This window comes from Embiotoca jacksoni, unplaced genomic scaffold (genome assembly GCF_022577435.1).
Source record: "Embiotoca jacksoni isolate LCO1_2020_lvr unplaced genomic scaffold, fEmbJac1.0.p SCAF_17, whole genome shotgun sequence".
Classification (NCBI taxonomy): Eukaryota; Metazoa; Chordata; class Actinopteri; family Embiotocidae; genus Embiotoca; species Embiotoca jacksoni.
Window position 1 is genome coordinate 2102261 of NW_027185307.1, and position 14521 is coordinate 2116781.

Sequence of the window (14521 nt, forward strand, 5' to 3'; positions counted from 1 at the left end):
GTAGCTAAAGCAGATTACTCAAATGTAGCATGTGTTACATGTTTTTATGGTTGTGCCTCCTCTGACCACTGTTGGTACAGTAAGAACTCATAAGTGTTGATGAGAACTACTTCTCCACAAGCTCTGACTCAGTGGTCTGGCCATAACGATTTTCTCAGATCTCTCAGATCTTTAGACCCTTTCAGACCTTTGTGATGGAAATCATGGAGCAGAGGTGGAGAAGGCAGAGGAGACCGTTTTGGGAGTCAACGCAGTGATGTTTATTGGCCACAGCTCGATGGAGGAGCGAGATCACAACATGCAGCGATGGCTGGTTGCTAAGCCTCTCTGACTACTCTCACACGGGCTCAACTATAGCAACACATTGTGTCCTTGGCTGAATACGGTCAGACAGAGTCAGACATGATCAACATGTGTCAGGAACAGTTAGTTCCTGAGGTCGGGATGTTCCTTATGTCAGGACTAAACAATAGAATTTCCTTAACAACCTTGACACGTGTCGTCGTTACAAGAACGGTCCTCACTTCATCTTTGATTGGTGACTCATTGGTTTTTCCCACAGACTGGACATAAAAGTGTTCGTAGCTTCCGGGTCTGAAAAAATTAGGCCGATGCAGAAGTGTCTTCAGCTGCAATACCAGCGAGTGCCACTAGAGGTCGGCTCCAAAAAGCCTCCGGCTCCATAGACTCCCATTCAACTTCTCTCATCAAATCCAAAGTGAATAAAATGTGTCCATCAGTTATCTCGGTGTTGTTAGCTAAAGTCACTCCTTCTTATTAGTTTTCTGGAGGTCCATCTGAAAATAATCCCTCATTCATTAGAAAAGAAGATTCAAGAAGACCTGTTTTTGGGGGCGTGTCTGTTTGATTGACAGGCCTGTGGTGCAGTCAGATCACAGCTATCGGTGGGCGGGACGTAGTATCGTCAGGTTTCCAATCATATTGGTCAGATCCACCGCTGGCTCCTCCCCCAGCTCGTCCAAATATGGTCACTTCCTGCTCCGAACCGCTCCGAACTAGCAAAGATGGTGACGGACAGAATCTGAACTGGAGGCTTCATAATGTTCACAAACCAACGATGACGTCACTGATGGTTGATGACATCACTGATGGATGATGCTTGATGTTACCACAGAGTGCCATTACATCCTAAAGGACAGATTGTCTAAAACTAACAATATACACATGTTAAGCTGAGACAAACAGTGTGATGGCTAAAACATAAACCTGCAAATCAAAGGAGATGAAACTAAGTGAAAACATTATTCAGACTTCTGTAAGACAGCTCTCAGACTGGACAATAAATCACAAAGTCTACTTCACGACCACTTCAAAGTGTCATGCGTGTTTGATGTGCCACCGAAGGGCAGTGATGGAGTGGAGCCTTCACATCGCTGGGAGTGTTGTTGTTGTGAAGGCTCAGCCACACAGCTCGTGCTGTGGACTGAAGAGTGACACGGTTTTAATGAGACAGTGTCTGTAAGAGCTCATTAACATAATCCACTCGAGGAACCTGCAGAATTTAGTCCTGAATAGTTTATTAATCACTGAAGCCTCAGTTGTCAGAGTTTCATCTTGAAGTGTTTATTTGCTTCAGATTTATTATGGAAGTTCTAAGATAATGAAGCTTTTCAGTGGAGAGACCAACCTTTGTGATCTGTGCAGGCCAGGTTACAGTCATGCAGACAGTCTGAACACACTGTGGAAATATTTCCAAAAAGAGGCTGTATGCGAAAGTAAATTCCAGTTTTTGCTTTTATTTCTATCTCTTAAAGAGGCCTTTAATAGGAGAGAACAGTCTGCATATTTTACCTCATTTAATACGGCAAGAAAAAACAGCCCTGTTTAGTTGAGGAGGTGCTCTTCAGGAGAGCCGAAGCTTAACAGCCCTAAATGAGCTGTAAGTGTTATCATTATGCTAATGAAACCTTCAAATGAAGAGGCTCGCTGCACCCTGATGGATGCTCATTGTTCTCCGCTGTTCTCAGCCTTGTCTCCTAGCAAAGCGAGGTAACAGTGGGGTCTCAGCAGGTCCACATCCAGCATGCAGGAAGCTGCAACACTCCTGCAACAAGAACAGCAGCGTCACTGAGAACTGACGTCTGCATGCAAGAACCTTCACGTTCTTATTCTCACCTACTCTATTCAATCAGGTTTGCTCCAAGTGTTCAGCCCAAATTAGCAAACACTTTTAGCTAAATAAATCTGTTACAAATAGCCTGTTTTAACCATTAAATATGCATTTAAATAGCATGTTATTAGACCTAAATTCACTGCATGAATATAATGGTCTGGTCTTCATCACACATTCAGGATTGTTTCCAGTCGTTGCATCATCCTAATCAACGGAGACCTACTGTTCATTTCGAAATACGTTCACGTCATCACACTTAGTCACGTCGGTATTCATGAAGTCACCAAAAACATAAAAGATATTTGACATACTGTAAGTGTATCTCTCCTCTCGCACTTAGGATGCCTCCAATCACAGACTCTGTCAATAATTCATGCCCCTCAAGGGCAGGCAGAAAAAGAAAAAGGCCGAGCAGAAAAGAGGGAGTGACGTTTAGATTAAAAGTAAGAATTTAAATACATGAACCTCAGTTTCAATTTTATCTGCAGCGGTGCACCGTTGTCCCAACCCAAAGCGTGAAATAGACACGCCCCTCCACCACAGCAAAACGTGACATAGCTACGCTTGGCGATGTCTGAGTGACAGGTACACATTTTGCCGCCATCACAGACTGCCATGCGGGACGATGGGGTTCGAATCCAGGTGACGCAGTTGTTCTCTAGTTGTTCATTTTTCTGAACCCCAACCATGTTTTTGGTGATACTGGTTTGGTTCACCACAATTGTCATGTTTCTACATTTCTGTCTTTGGTTACAGTCAGTTTTATTTTTGATTCTGACTGACTAGGCTGTTCTTAGCAGGATCAGCAGAAATGAATGAGTGCTAATGGACACTGTAAAGAAAAGAGCAGCTCTGTGGAGCCGAGTCCCGGAGGACAGGAGGAGTGAGAGGGATTAGTCGGTCGCTCACCTCCTGCTGGCTGCTGAAATGATTTCCATCACTCCCTCCACAGCTGAGACTCAGATCACATTTCTGCCCTAATTAGAGGATCAGGTTGATGTCCTGAGTCGCTCCTTGTTTACAGTGACGGACTTGAAGCCTTTGTTTGTTCTGTTCTTTTGAGGTCATTTTTTTTCTTGTATTTAGTCACCTCCAGTATTTGTGTTCACTCTGCTGGGTCTGATGTCTGTCCCTGTTCCAGCTCGCTGTATGTTGTGAGTTAATCATTCAACTCCCGTATCACTGGCTTATCTTCCTCTTTCCTTCCTATGATGTCTTCCTTCTTTCACTGCCTTTCTTTTTAACTTTAATTACAATCAGTTTTTCATCTTTTTGTTGCCTCTATTTCCCTCACTGACCCTTGAGTGTTGGGATTGAAGACCAGCCCTCTCTTTGTCTTTGCTCCTTCTTTTAGTATCATTATTGTATTAGTAAAGTTATATTTGCTGTAAACTTGTGGGGGGAAATCTCAGTCAGGTCGAGCACCAGTGAAGTAGCACATAACTGTTTGGTCTGTTTCTTCTTGTTTGATCCAGTGTGTGATGAACCCTGAGAAAGAGAGTCTTTAAACCAGCAGGTTGTGGCTTCGACACCCAAACAGGTCTGTTAGATTACATCAGCATCTAAATGGTGATTACAGTTTTAGGAACACAACTTGTGTCTCCAGTTTGTGTTGCACTGATTTCAGCTGATATCTACTGATGTCCTTCAAACTACATTCAAGAAAAGTTTTGAATTCAATAGTTTTCATTGACTAAAACTGTACTCACTTTAACTATAACTGCTGAAATCTGTGAATTCAACTTCCCTAAAGAAGAGAAATAAATGAGCAGTCAGACCATCTGACAGATTAAACAAAAAGACAAATTCATTTGGAGGAGAAAACAGACTGTAATTGGAAACATACAGTTTGATTGTGCACTGAGGGATTGTTAACATCTAACTGTTCTAATTTCCAATCGGTTTGGATTATAAACTGGATTATTGCATGTTATTAGCAATGTTGTATTTGTTATAATGATGCACCTGGCTCCTTGATCTCAGTTTGGTGGTGTAATGTTATTTTCTTCCAGTTCAACAAATACACAATTATTCAACAGTTTCTTGGTTGTATTTTACAAGAAATTGATATATCACAAAAAGCTGGATTTCAAACATTTTTTTACACAGTGAAACACTTCTGTAGTGACCTGAGGAGCGAAGAGCTGTTTTCAAGTAAAAGTGCTGTTTACCAGTTAAATGACATGCTTTATCACGTATGATAATATGGTATTGATAACAGCAGCATGTCCCACGTCCTGGCTCCCATCAGGTCTCTGCAGTCAATTCAATTCAATTCAATTCAATTCAATTCAATTCAATTCAATAGTCACACGACTACAATAAAATAATGACACTTTAATCCTGCTTCTAAGATCAGTTCCAATTATTTCCATTTCATTCATAGAGCACCAAATCACAAGTCATCTCAGAGTTAACATATCAAAGTCCTTACAACATTATTGAATACAGCAGATCAACGGTTCTCACGAGTGACAGGTGGATCGAGATCAGAGGACTCATTAAGAGTAATTAAGAGATAATGACGTAAACACAAGTGAGGTTTTAAATTAGTGCAATAGCCACTTAAAATAATTTTGGTTGCTCACCTGCATAGTTTGTTCTCCCCGTCGGGCAACATGAATGAAGATTTAAACAATTAATAGAATTACATGATAAAATGTTTGTGGTTGTTCTGCAGCGTCGTGTTTAATGTATGTTTTTCATCTTAAACAAAGTAGTGTTAACACAACAGACACACTCGACTCTCTGAGTCAGCACATTTCTCTGATGAATACTGACCAGCAGGCCGTCAGCCCCTATGTTTGAAAATACTGCATAAAATAATACATACATAAATAACAGTAGCAGGATGAATGTACTCAAATGGAAGAAAGTCAAATCTGGGATTTTATTTCTTTCTTTGCATTAAAACTGTTCTATCAAATATGATTTAATGAAAAAAGTTGCTTCGGGTATGAAATGGAGGGAATGTAACTTGCTCCTAAAAGTCCAATGTGTCGTCTTTGTCTTTAAAATGTTGACACGACAGGATCCTCAAACTGGGACAGGACGAGACTCAGCTGCTCTGACCGTGTTCAGCTCACCCCGACTGTGAGGTCATCATCACCTGAGGTCACATGATGCACATGTTTCATGTTAGTGAGTCAACAAGAAGGAAATATCTCACGTAGTTTGCAGGATGTTTTGCTTCAGCAGCATCGTCCACGTTCACAGCGCTTCATCAGCAGAGCAACTCAGAAATATTCAGGTTACAATATTAAGTTAAAGGTTTGCTGTTTCCCCTGAGTCATGATCAGTGGTATTATTTAGTGTTTTTTGATTTTTATCTAACCTGGTGAAACAACACAGTTTGCTTTCATCAGCAAATCATTTATATTTCACTTGATGTTGTTTTCATGAAATTATAACTTTGAATACGCAAGTTTATTTCTATTAACCAACACCATAGATCATAGATCATAGAGCTTGGATTTGGACATGGATATTTTCTGCCCTAATCAGTTTCATTATCAGCACTGTCAGCTTTATCGGATAACGTTAAACTGGGAATACTGGGTACAACAGATGGGAACAAAAAGGAAAGAAAGATAGACGTGACAGGCTGGTAAATTTCAACTGTATTGGCCTGTTCAATTATCAGCCAATTAAAATTTAAATATAAAAACATCTAAAGACAACTGCTGAGAGTGGAAACAAACATGTCCTGGTGGCTGAAAGGATGGAGAGGGAAGAAGAGGAGAAGACCTAGAGAGCAACAAGATACAGTTTATATACAGCGAGGAAGCTGAAACACAAATACCTTACGACACAATGAATGTGATGGCAGTAGTCTGGTCGAGCAGAGGAAGCTGTGTTTGTAGGATCAGGATGAAGCAGCGGTCAGTGATGACGGAACAAATGGAGACCTGTAGCTCCGCCCACAGGGCAGAAGCTGAAGCAGGAAGTGAGCGCGACGAGATGAGACCTGCTCTTCAGATTAAATGTTTGGTGTGCAGTGATTCAGTCGATTCAGGTCACTGTGTCCTGCAGTTTTGTGTCTCAGACTGAGACCACTGAGTCATGAATAAAAGTGGCCCATGAAGGGACAAAGAACGATCAGAGAACATCCATTAATACTGAGTCTGATCCCATGTTCATTTGTCCACATACTACAGTCACACAGTGCACGCTCAGACTGGCAAAAGGAGCAAACTGGTTTAAATCTGTGAGAATGTGTGACTTCATATAACCTCCATCACGGGTTTCCTTGGATGATTCTCTGTAATGTTTTGCATCGACAGTATTTGTCTTCGTCAGTGTTGGTAAGAAGTCTGACTGCATCTTCTCTGCTTGAGCAGGAGCTTCAGGAGCTTCAGGTGCGGCTTTAAACCGACAGCAGCATCTTACAGTCATGTATGAGATGAGGGTGCCATGTGTGCACCCAGAGGCCCGTTGTCCGTCTCCGTCTGTGGGCTGAGTGTCGCTATAGTGATGGTGGGAGGACACTGTCTTTGAAACAGGCTGTGCTGGGTGTGAGTGAGTTGCACAGGTTTAATGTATGAATGGGAGTTCCCTGGAGAGCTACCTGCTTTCAGTACGTGTTACTTCTATATTATGACCCGTCTCCGTATTTAAAAGCATCTTTCTTTTTCTATCTTTCTTTCCAGCAAAATCTGACAAGATGGAGAAGGCAGAGAAGAAGGAGGAGAAACCTGAAGACAGCGTGAAGAAGATGGACCTGTTCGACCCGCTGATTAAATCTGAGCAGAAGAGCGTGAAGGTCGAATTCGTGAGCAGCGAGACTCCAGCAAAGGTGGAGAAAGAGACAGAAAAGGACAAAGAGAAAGAGAAGCAGCCAGAAAAGGTCAAAGAGGAGAAAGAGGCAGACAAAATGAAGGAGACGGAGAAACAGGCGGAGAAGGTGGATGAAAAGAAGAAGGAGGCTGACAAGAAAGAGACAGAGAAAGTGGAATCGGTGCAGCAGAAGGAGGAAAAAGAGGATAAAATACACAAGGCAGAAGAATCGAAAGACAAATTGGACAAGACCAATAAACCTGACAAGACAGAGACGGTGGAAAAAGTGGAGAATGTGGAAAAGATGGACAAAAATGAAAAGGCCAAAGTGGAAGAAAAAGTGGAGAACAAAACCCCCGAGAAGACGGAGAAGACGGAGCTGAAGGACGTCAAAGTGGAGAAGAGCCCAGAGCAACAGCCAACACCGGTCAAGCCTGATGCCCGTGATGACGAGCCGGAGAAGACAGCTGACGTGGAGACGAAGGCGACCGCTGAGGTGGAAGACACCAAGAAAGAAAAGGCTGACGCAGACAAAGACAAGAAGACGGAGAAGGAGGACGCGGCGGGGAAGACGTCTGAGGCCCAGAGGATGGAAAAGGACGAGAAGAAGGACAAAATGCAGGCAGAGAAAAAGACGGCAGAGAAGGAAGACGAGAAGAAGGACAAGGCTGCAAAAGCAGACGGAGGAGAGAAGGCCAAAAAACCTGCAAAACCTGCAGCGAACGGAAGCAGCGCCACACCGAGCAAAGAGCCGGCCGGGGCCGACAGGAAGAAGGTGAGATTTACCCGAGAGGCTTCCTCTCACTGACACTCAGCATCCAGAGAAACTTACACTGAACACTAACATGGAGCACAGTCTGTTATGTTAAACTGACTTATAGTTTGTTGTTAGACTGAAACCATTGAGGTCGCTGGGTTTTAATGTAAGACATCAGAAACTCTTTCAAATCAGGCCGGTTGTCATGTCTCATTTTAAGAAGGGACGAGTGTGAGCTTCATGAAATCATCCAAATGTCCCCAAGTGTACATCACGTGAGGTCATAGTGCCTGAATCACGCTGACGTCTGCATCGAGTGGACTTTTGACTTCGACAAGAGAAATTTGAATAACAATTTGGGGCAAATCACTTGAAAAAACGTTCATATTTTCATGTTTCTGTCTGAGACAGAAACATCACGACTCTGCTAATTAGCCAGCATGATGTTTGACATCGGTGGTTGCAGCGTAGCGTCTGTGTCAAATGTGCCTTGAAAGCTCAACTGTGTTTAACAAGCAGACAGTTTACTGTTGGGAGGTATTTACTGACTACATTCCCAAAGGGAACCGGTGTTTCTAAAAGTAAATCAACTGACAAGGTGAATCTGAAAAACCCAGAAGGTCATTAAAAAACATTTCCTGATGTTTTTAAGATCCTTTCGAAAAACGTTTTTTGCCCTTTTCTGTTTTGTTTTTTTCGTTTGCTGCATGTGCAAGTGTAAATAATTGAAATGAAATCATTGTGAGGGTCAGGGACAAAATATATCACTTTACAAAATAAAGCCTTACTGAAGAACAATGGTAAAATAAATAAATAATACACTATTTTAAGTTGAATTAATATTTTAAAACAAACTTCATTTTGAGTACAGAAAACTGCTCCACATTTTTGTGGCCCTTTGACACATGAAATAGTCCTTTGATGACGGCAGGACAGCTGAAATATTTGCTGAATACAGGCTGGTGTGTGGAGAAGAGAATGACAGGGTTCACTCTGAAGGTGAGTTTTAATAATAAAGGTCACATGCATGCTGCTGATGCTTCGGCCACTGCTTTGTTCGAGCTCCCTACAAGAACGACACCCTCCCATCGACATTTAATGTCATCTATCAAACTAAAATGCTAACTATTATTTTTTAGCTCATTATTTTTATGACATGATTTGTGATTTAATTGCTGCTTGTGCTGCGGTTATCATCCATTCTCCTTATTTTTCTTTGTCCCCTTTCCTTTGCTTTCCCTCCTTATTTTGCCCTCCATCCGTCCTTGGTTTTGCGTCGCAGTCTGCTGCCGGGGCGACCAAACCGAGCGCCGCTGCCAAAACACGGCCGAGTGCTGCGGCCGCCGCCCCCACTAAACGCCCCGCCCCCTCCACCTCCACCTCCACCACCATCACCACCACCACCCACATCTCAGACAAAAAAACAACCGCAGCCAGGGCTCCATCCACAACTGCTGCTGGGCCCAAGCGGCCCTCAACCAATTCCACCGGCCGCTTCTCGTCCTCCGCCACCAGCACCACGACCACACGTGACGTTAAACCCAAGGTAAGTGTCGTCCGTCAGGTCGTCCGTCAGGTCGCTCAGGTAAACACACCTGGATCCACCACAGATTGAACTGGTGGCGGTGGATCGCTCAAACCTCTCAGGAGATCAGGAGGAGGCCACATGAAATCACATCAAGCTGCAGGTGGACTTTAACGAGGACACAGCTGACGGGTTTGACTTAAGACTGCACATTTCTTCATTTGTGTTTCATTACCTCAACGGAGTCGAGTGTTCAGATGGATAAAAACACTGCTCAGAGTTTTATGTGGGTTTTGGCTCACAAAAATCTGTTTCTCACTTGGTTGGGGAATTTGGCCATCTGATCTGTGGCTGTTAGCGTGCACAGGCTCTCAGTGTACTGTATTATAACATGCTGTATTATTACATGCTGCATTATAACAGTCTGATGAGTCAAGGAGGGGAGTAGCGGGGTGGGGGAGCAAAAGCTGCATATAAAGTCAGTCCAGAACGAGAAAGCAAAAAAACAAAAGTCATCATATGGAAATAGGTTGAAAAATGCTGATATATCAGCTGGTTTCTGCACGTGCTGATTGGTTAAAATGAACCGGAGGAACGACAGTAAATGATTCTCTATGGAGGATGAACAGACCGTATTCATGCAGTATATTTAGCTCAGGTTCACACCAGGCTGGTTTTACACCTCCAGCCTGACACACTGACAGATAAACATGTACAGATTATACATTTATAAATTAGTGATATTTGTAACTACAGACGTGATGGCTTATTGATAAGTGAGAAATAATGACCTTTAATCACCTACTGAGTCATCAATAAACGTCTTTTTGCAATAATCCTGTGTTTCTGTTGGAGGAGGGGGAAGTACATCTGAGGCTGAAGACTCATTCAGGCCCTCAGAAATAGAAGCTAAGAGAACAGTCTCATCCTGATGTTCCCTGACTGGGTCGCCATGGCAATGTAAATGTTCAATTCATCAGTTTTTCGAGAGACTTGAAGAGCTTTGTGGTTTAACATGGAAGGCTTCTGATTCTAAATGATCCCCAGTCTAATCGTGAAGTGAACATGAACAAGGAGTCATTCAAGTGCAAAGAAAAGCGTTATAATCAGCGACAACTGGGCAAAATCATCTGTTTAAGCTCCAGAGTAGAGACCTTGTGCTGAGATTATTTTGTCAACATTAGTAAACGACTTACTAACCATTAATAAAGGCACTAAGTGTGTTATTGGTAAGTTGTATTCAGAAATGCTACAGAAACGTTTCACTAAAATATGTAAAATAAGGTCAGATAAAACTTTATTAATCTCTCAGTGGGGAAATTTAGTCATCACAGCAGCTTAAAAATGTCAAATTCACAAAATGAATCTTTGACCTGAAATGTGTCTGTGAACATTTGGCTGAACGGACGGCAGCAGCCGGACACTCGTGTTGCACTGTGACCCAGTTTGATGCTGCTTTGATTTCCTGCTGCTCGTTCGGGCCTTCGTTCCTTCATCACTCATTTCTTTCTCCTCCCAGCTGACGTCTCCCTGCTTCTGATTTGTTCCCCTGTTCACAGACCACCACAGAGAAGCGCCCCCCGGTGTCGAGGGCCAGCACCACCACCTCCAACCAATCTGCAACCAAAAATGGAAGTGCAACCACAGCAGCCAGTAAAACCACCGCATCAGCACGCACAACAGCATCCACCCGCACCACCTCCACCACCTCTGCTGCTGCAGCCAAAAAACCTCTGGGTTGGTTCATGTTCGGCACTCTTTTCATGAATTATTCCAGATTTCTTCTCACGCATTAATTTAAACATCTTCTGTGTTTCAGCCTCAAAGATGGACAGCAAACCAGGAGAGGAGAAGAGGTCCAGCACTCTGAAGACCTCCTCAGGTGTGACAGCGCTGCAGCACATTACCTCATTAAGGGATGCTTTTCTTACAGGTTGCAGAAGAATCTACTATTTATGGTAGAACATTCATATTCTTGCCGGAGTAAACTAATCTTTACAACAAGGGTACATTTAGATGATTCAACCGGGGCGTTTTTATATCAATGTTTAATGGAGTTGCTGCAAAGATCTTAAAGAGGAGAAATATTAGGGGGAAAAAAGTCTAAAACAGTTAAAGAGTCAAATTCAACTTTTACCGTGTGAACTCTTCCACAGTGTTATCAGTCAACTCTTACAGGTATTTATTACTTGACACTGATGGAATTCAAATGAAATCACACAGATAGAAATGAATACAGAATAACAACATGTTCGTCATTCATCTAAATTGAACACGTACAGTTAGTGATATGGTGTCACAGTATGATCCAGACGTGAGGACACATTTCTGTTTGTACTCCTGAAACGAAAGCCGTGTCCAGTATTTCACATATAAAGCGATATTTTCGGTTCCCCTCTGACTCTCCCTCCGTCTTTGAAGATATGCCCGTCGTCTCTCTTCTTCACGCTCCTCTCCTCTAATCTCTTCCTCAGTTTCTCCTCCTCTCTCTCAGCTTTACTCCTCCTGTTGACAGATTAGTTTACATGTAGGCACCGGGAGAGCTGTCAGCAGGAGTCTGACACTTCAACACGCTCGGTCCAACCGTGACAATGGTGGCTTTCCACCAAAAGTCTGCAGAGAGTTTAAAACCTTGACGGCAGCAGCCTGTGGATTACCGTGCGCTCGCTGCTCCTGCTGATGCAGCCGCCGGTCGTTTAATCTGCTCCAGTTCACACACAAAAAGTCAAATTACTCTTTAGAAACATGGAGGCGATCAATTAAACATGTCTGAACCGGAGCTGGAGATACCGGAGAGGCTCTGCGGGAGGATTGACAGCAGGACACGTGGTTCAGCACGACTCAGCACTCTGGAGAAAGAGCTGGACGGAGAAATGAATGAACGGATTTATTGGTGCCGATGTTGCAGTGCAGCGAGAATCAAACTTCTTTAAATACCAGGCTGCTGCTCTCACAATGTGGAGTTACTCTGTTGTTATTTGATCTGCTCCTCTACTGTACCTACAAACGTACCACAAACTTGTCTTCGTCACCGACACTCTTAAAGTTCGACTGAACTTTGTGTCACTCTGACCTACTTTCTGTTTTACTCCTATTTGTTTTTTTTCCTTTTTGCTTTCTCATCTGGCGCTTTTGTCAGTTCTGTGTCGGGTTCACGGTGACAGACGAGGTCCCCTGTGGTTTGACTTTTCTCTTTGTGCAGGTGTGAGTGAGTTTCTGAGTGAATAATAGTCTTCAGCTGTGTTCATGCATGCTAAATAATCCAGGTAGTAAATTCCAGAAAGTTGAATCAGGTCAGCTCGATCTGAAGTTTAGTGGGAGAAACGTTCGCTCTCCGACCTTCTGCAACTCTGCTGCTTATAAAGTTTAGGATATTTGTTGTAAATGAAATGGAACTAAACTTTGAGTCCAGGTTGAACTTTCTAGAATACAGTTGACGTAGTTTTGGTCCCAAACAAGTCTCCTCTCGTTTATGTTTTTATGATCTCAGCTGGGAATTTGAACTATTTGAATTGCTGTAAGCGTCACGTAGTCCATCAGTGGACCAAACTACAATGACCACGTCAAGGTCTTTATGGTTCATATTTAGTTTTGTGTAGGTAAGGTTAAGGGTCAGTTTTATTTGTGTGTTAAAAATCAAAGTTCATTTCACGCACTGCTGACTTTCAAACATCAGCTGCAGCTGAAGCCAGCAAGATACAGCTCGCGTGACAGAAACGCCTTCATTCAGAAGAAGCCCCGCCCCTACTCAGTGTCCGCTGCTGTGATTGGATGTTTCACTGTCAGTTAGTCTTCAACCTGAATCCTGGTTCTAGTTCTGGTTCTGGTTCTGGTTGGACTCTGCAGCGAGCACTGACAACACATCACCGCATCTTAGAGTCTGCCTGAAAATCCTGATTGTTTCACATGATGGGAAAAATCGGATTTATTTTCCTGCTGAGAGCCACATGAGAAGAGTGACACCTCAGTCAGTGAGTTAATGTACGGAGCCGAGCCAGAAGGGGATTATCTTATTTTAGCAAGCGACAACAGTTAACCTGACTTTGTCCCAACACCACAAATACACCAATCAACACCTGTAGAGCTCAAATTAATACGTAATGTGTTGTTTGTTTAATATGGACAGAAGCAGAAATGTAAATTTACAGAGTTTACTGTTCATATTTTGACTGTTTCTGGGTGAACAGCTGGGGGAGCAGCTCAAGGACTCAGTGTGTGTTTCATGAGCTTATTAGTTATTTGTTATTAAACTTAGAGTCAAGCTGTTTCCACCTTCATCTCCCTCCTAATTTAATTTCATTTATTTATCTTCCTCTTTGGAAGCAGAAGAGACAGAAACAAAATGATGGAATTGAATTTAAAACACAGAAACTCTATAAATCTGTGTGTCACTTTTCTCCCTCCAGCTGACTCCACCAAGCCGAAGACCGCCACCACCCCCCGCAGCACCGCCTCCGCCGGCGCCGCCCCGCGCCCCCGCAGCGCCGCAGCCAAACCGGCCACGACCTCCTCCTCAGCTCCGGAGAAGAAGCCCCTGGTGCCCCGCGTCACCCGGGCCGCTTCTTCATCCACGGCTACCATGGCAACCGCCTCCTCGAGGGCCGCGGCCCGGCCCAGCACGGCGCCGGGCCCCGACGTCCGCAACGTCCGCTCCAAGATCGGCTCCACAGACAACATGAAGCACCAGCCTGGAGGAGGGAAGGTAGGTCCGACCGGCGCCGCCGCAACACGTCCGCCATATTTTCTCTGACGGACTAACAGGAAACCAACCTGCAGGCTCTCTGATTTAACTTCTGCTGGTTACCATGGTTACTCTTCACGCTTATTTCTCTTCAAGTTCTTCTCTTGAGGGAACAACGTCTTCCTCTTTAGATTTAGATTTAACCGTTGAGTACAACTTTGTCACATTCATTCCAAATAAGGTTTCTATATTTTTACATTTTACATCTCATAGTGTTTGGCTCTGTTATTTTATTTTCTTCCATTATTTTTCCATCTCTTATTTAGGCCCCATCCCAACTTCTCCCTTTGGCCCTACCCCTACATTATTTGGGGACCCCGGTAGGGTAGTGTGTCCTGTTTCTTTGAGGGATGGAGGGTTCGAGGTCATCTGGCCCTCCAAGCAGTGCTTTCAGATGCAGACTCCAAACGGAGTTGTTGAAGAATTCTTTGCAACTGAAGCAACATAACGTGAAAATGTTCCAAAAATTTATAGATTTTTTTTTTTAAGAATATTTTTGAAATCAGAAAGTGCTGCTTTGGGATAATAAATCTATATCTGGTTGAAATAGATTGAATAAAGTATTGTTTTTTTTTAGCATTAATAGCA

At 43.3% G+C, this 14521-nt stretch overlaps 1 protein-coding gene across 11 annotated transcripts in view; it reads left to right on the plus strand.

Annotated features, from left to right (window-relative positions):
* LOC138199288 (microtubule-associated protein 4) overlaps positions 1-14521 on the plus strand; it is a 110523-nt gene that overhangs the window by 86815 nt on the left and 9187 nt on the right. For 10 of the 11 annotated variants that reach the window (XM_069151237.1, XM_069151242.1, XM_069151238.1 and 7 more), the window contains 5 exons: positions 6784-7685; positions 8950-9213; positions 10752-10929; positions 11012-11074; positions 13599-13894. In XM_069151237.1, the coding sequence (XP_069007338.1) occupies positions 6784-7685; positions 8950-9213; positions 10752-10929; positions 11012-11074; positions 13599-13894 (1703 nt within the window). The remainder of the gene's footprint in view (positions 1-6783; positions 7686-8949; positions 9214-10751; positions 10930-11011; positions 11075-13598; positions 13895-14521) is intronic. The other variant, XM_069151245.1, reaches the window with a different exon arrangement.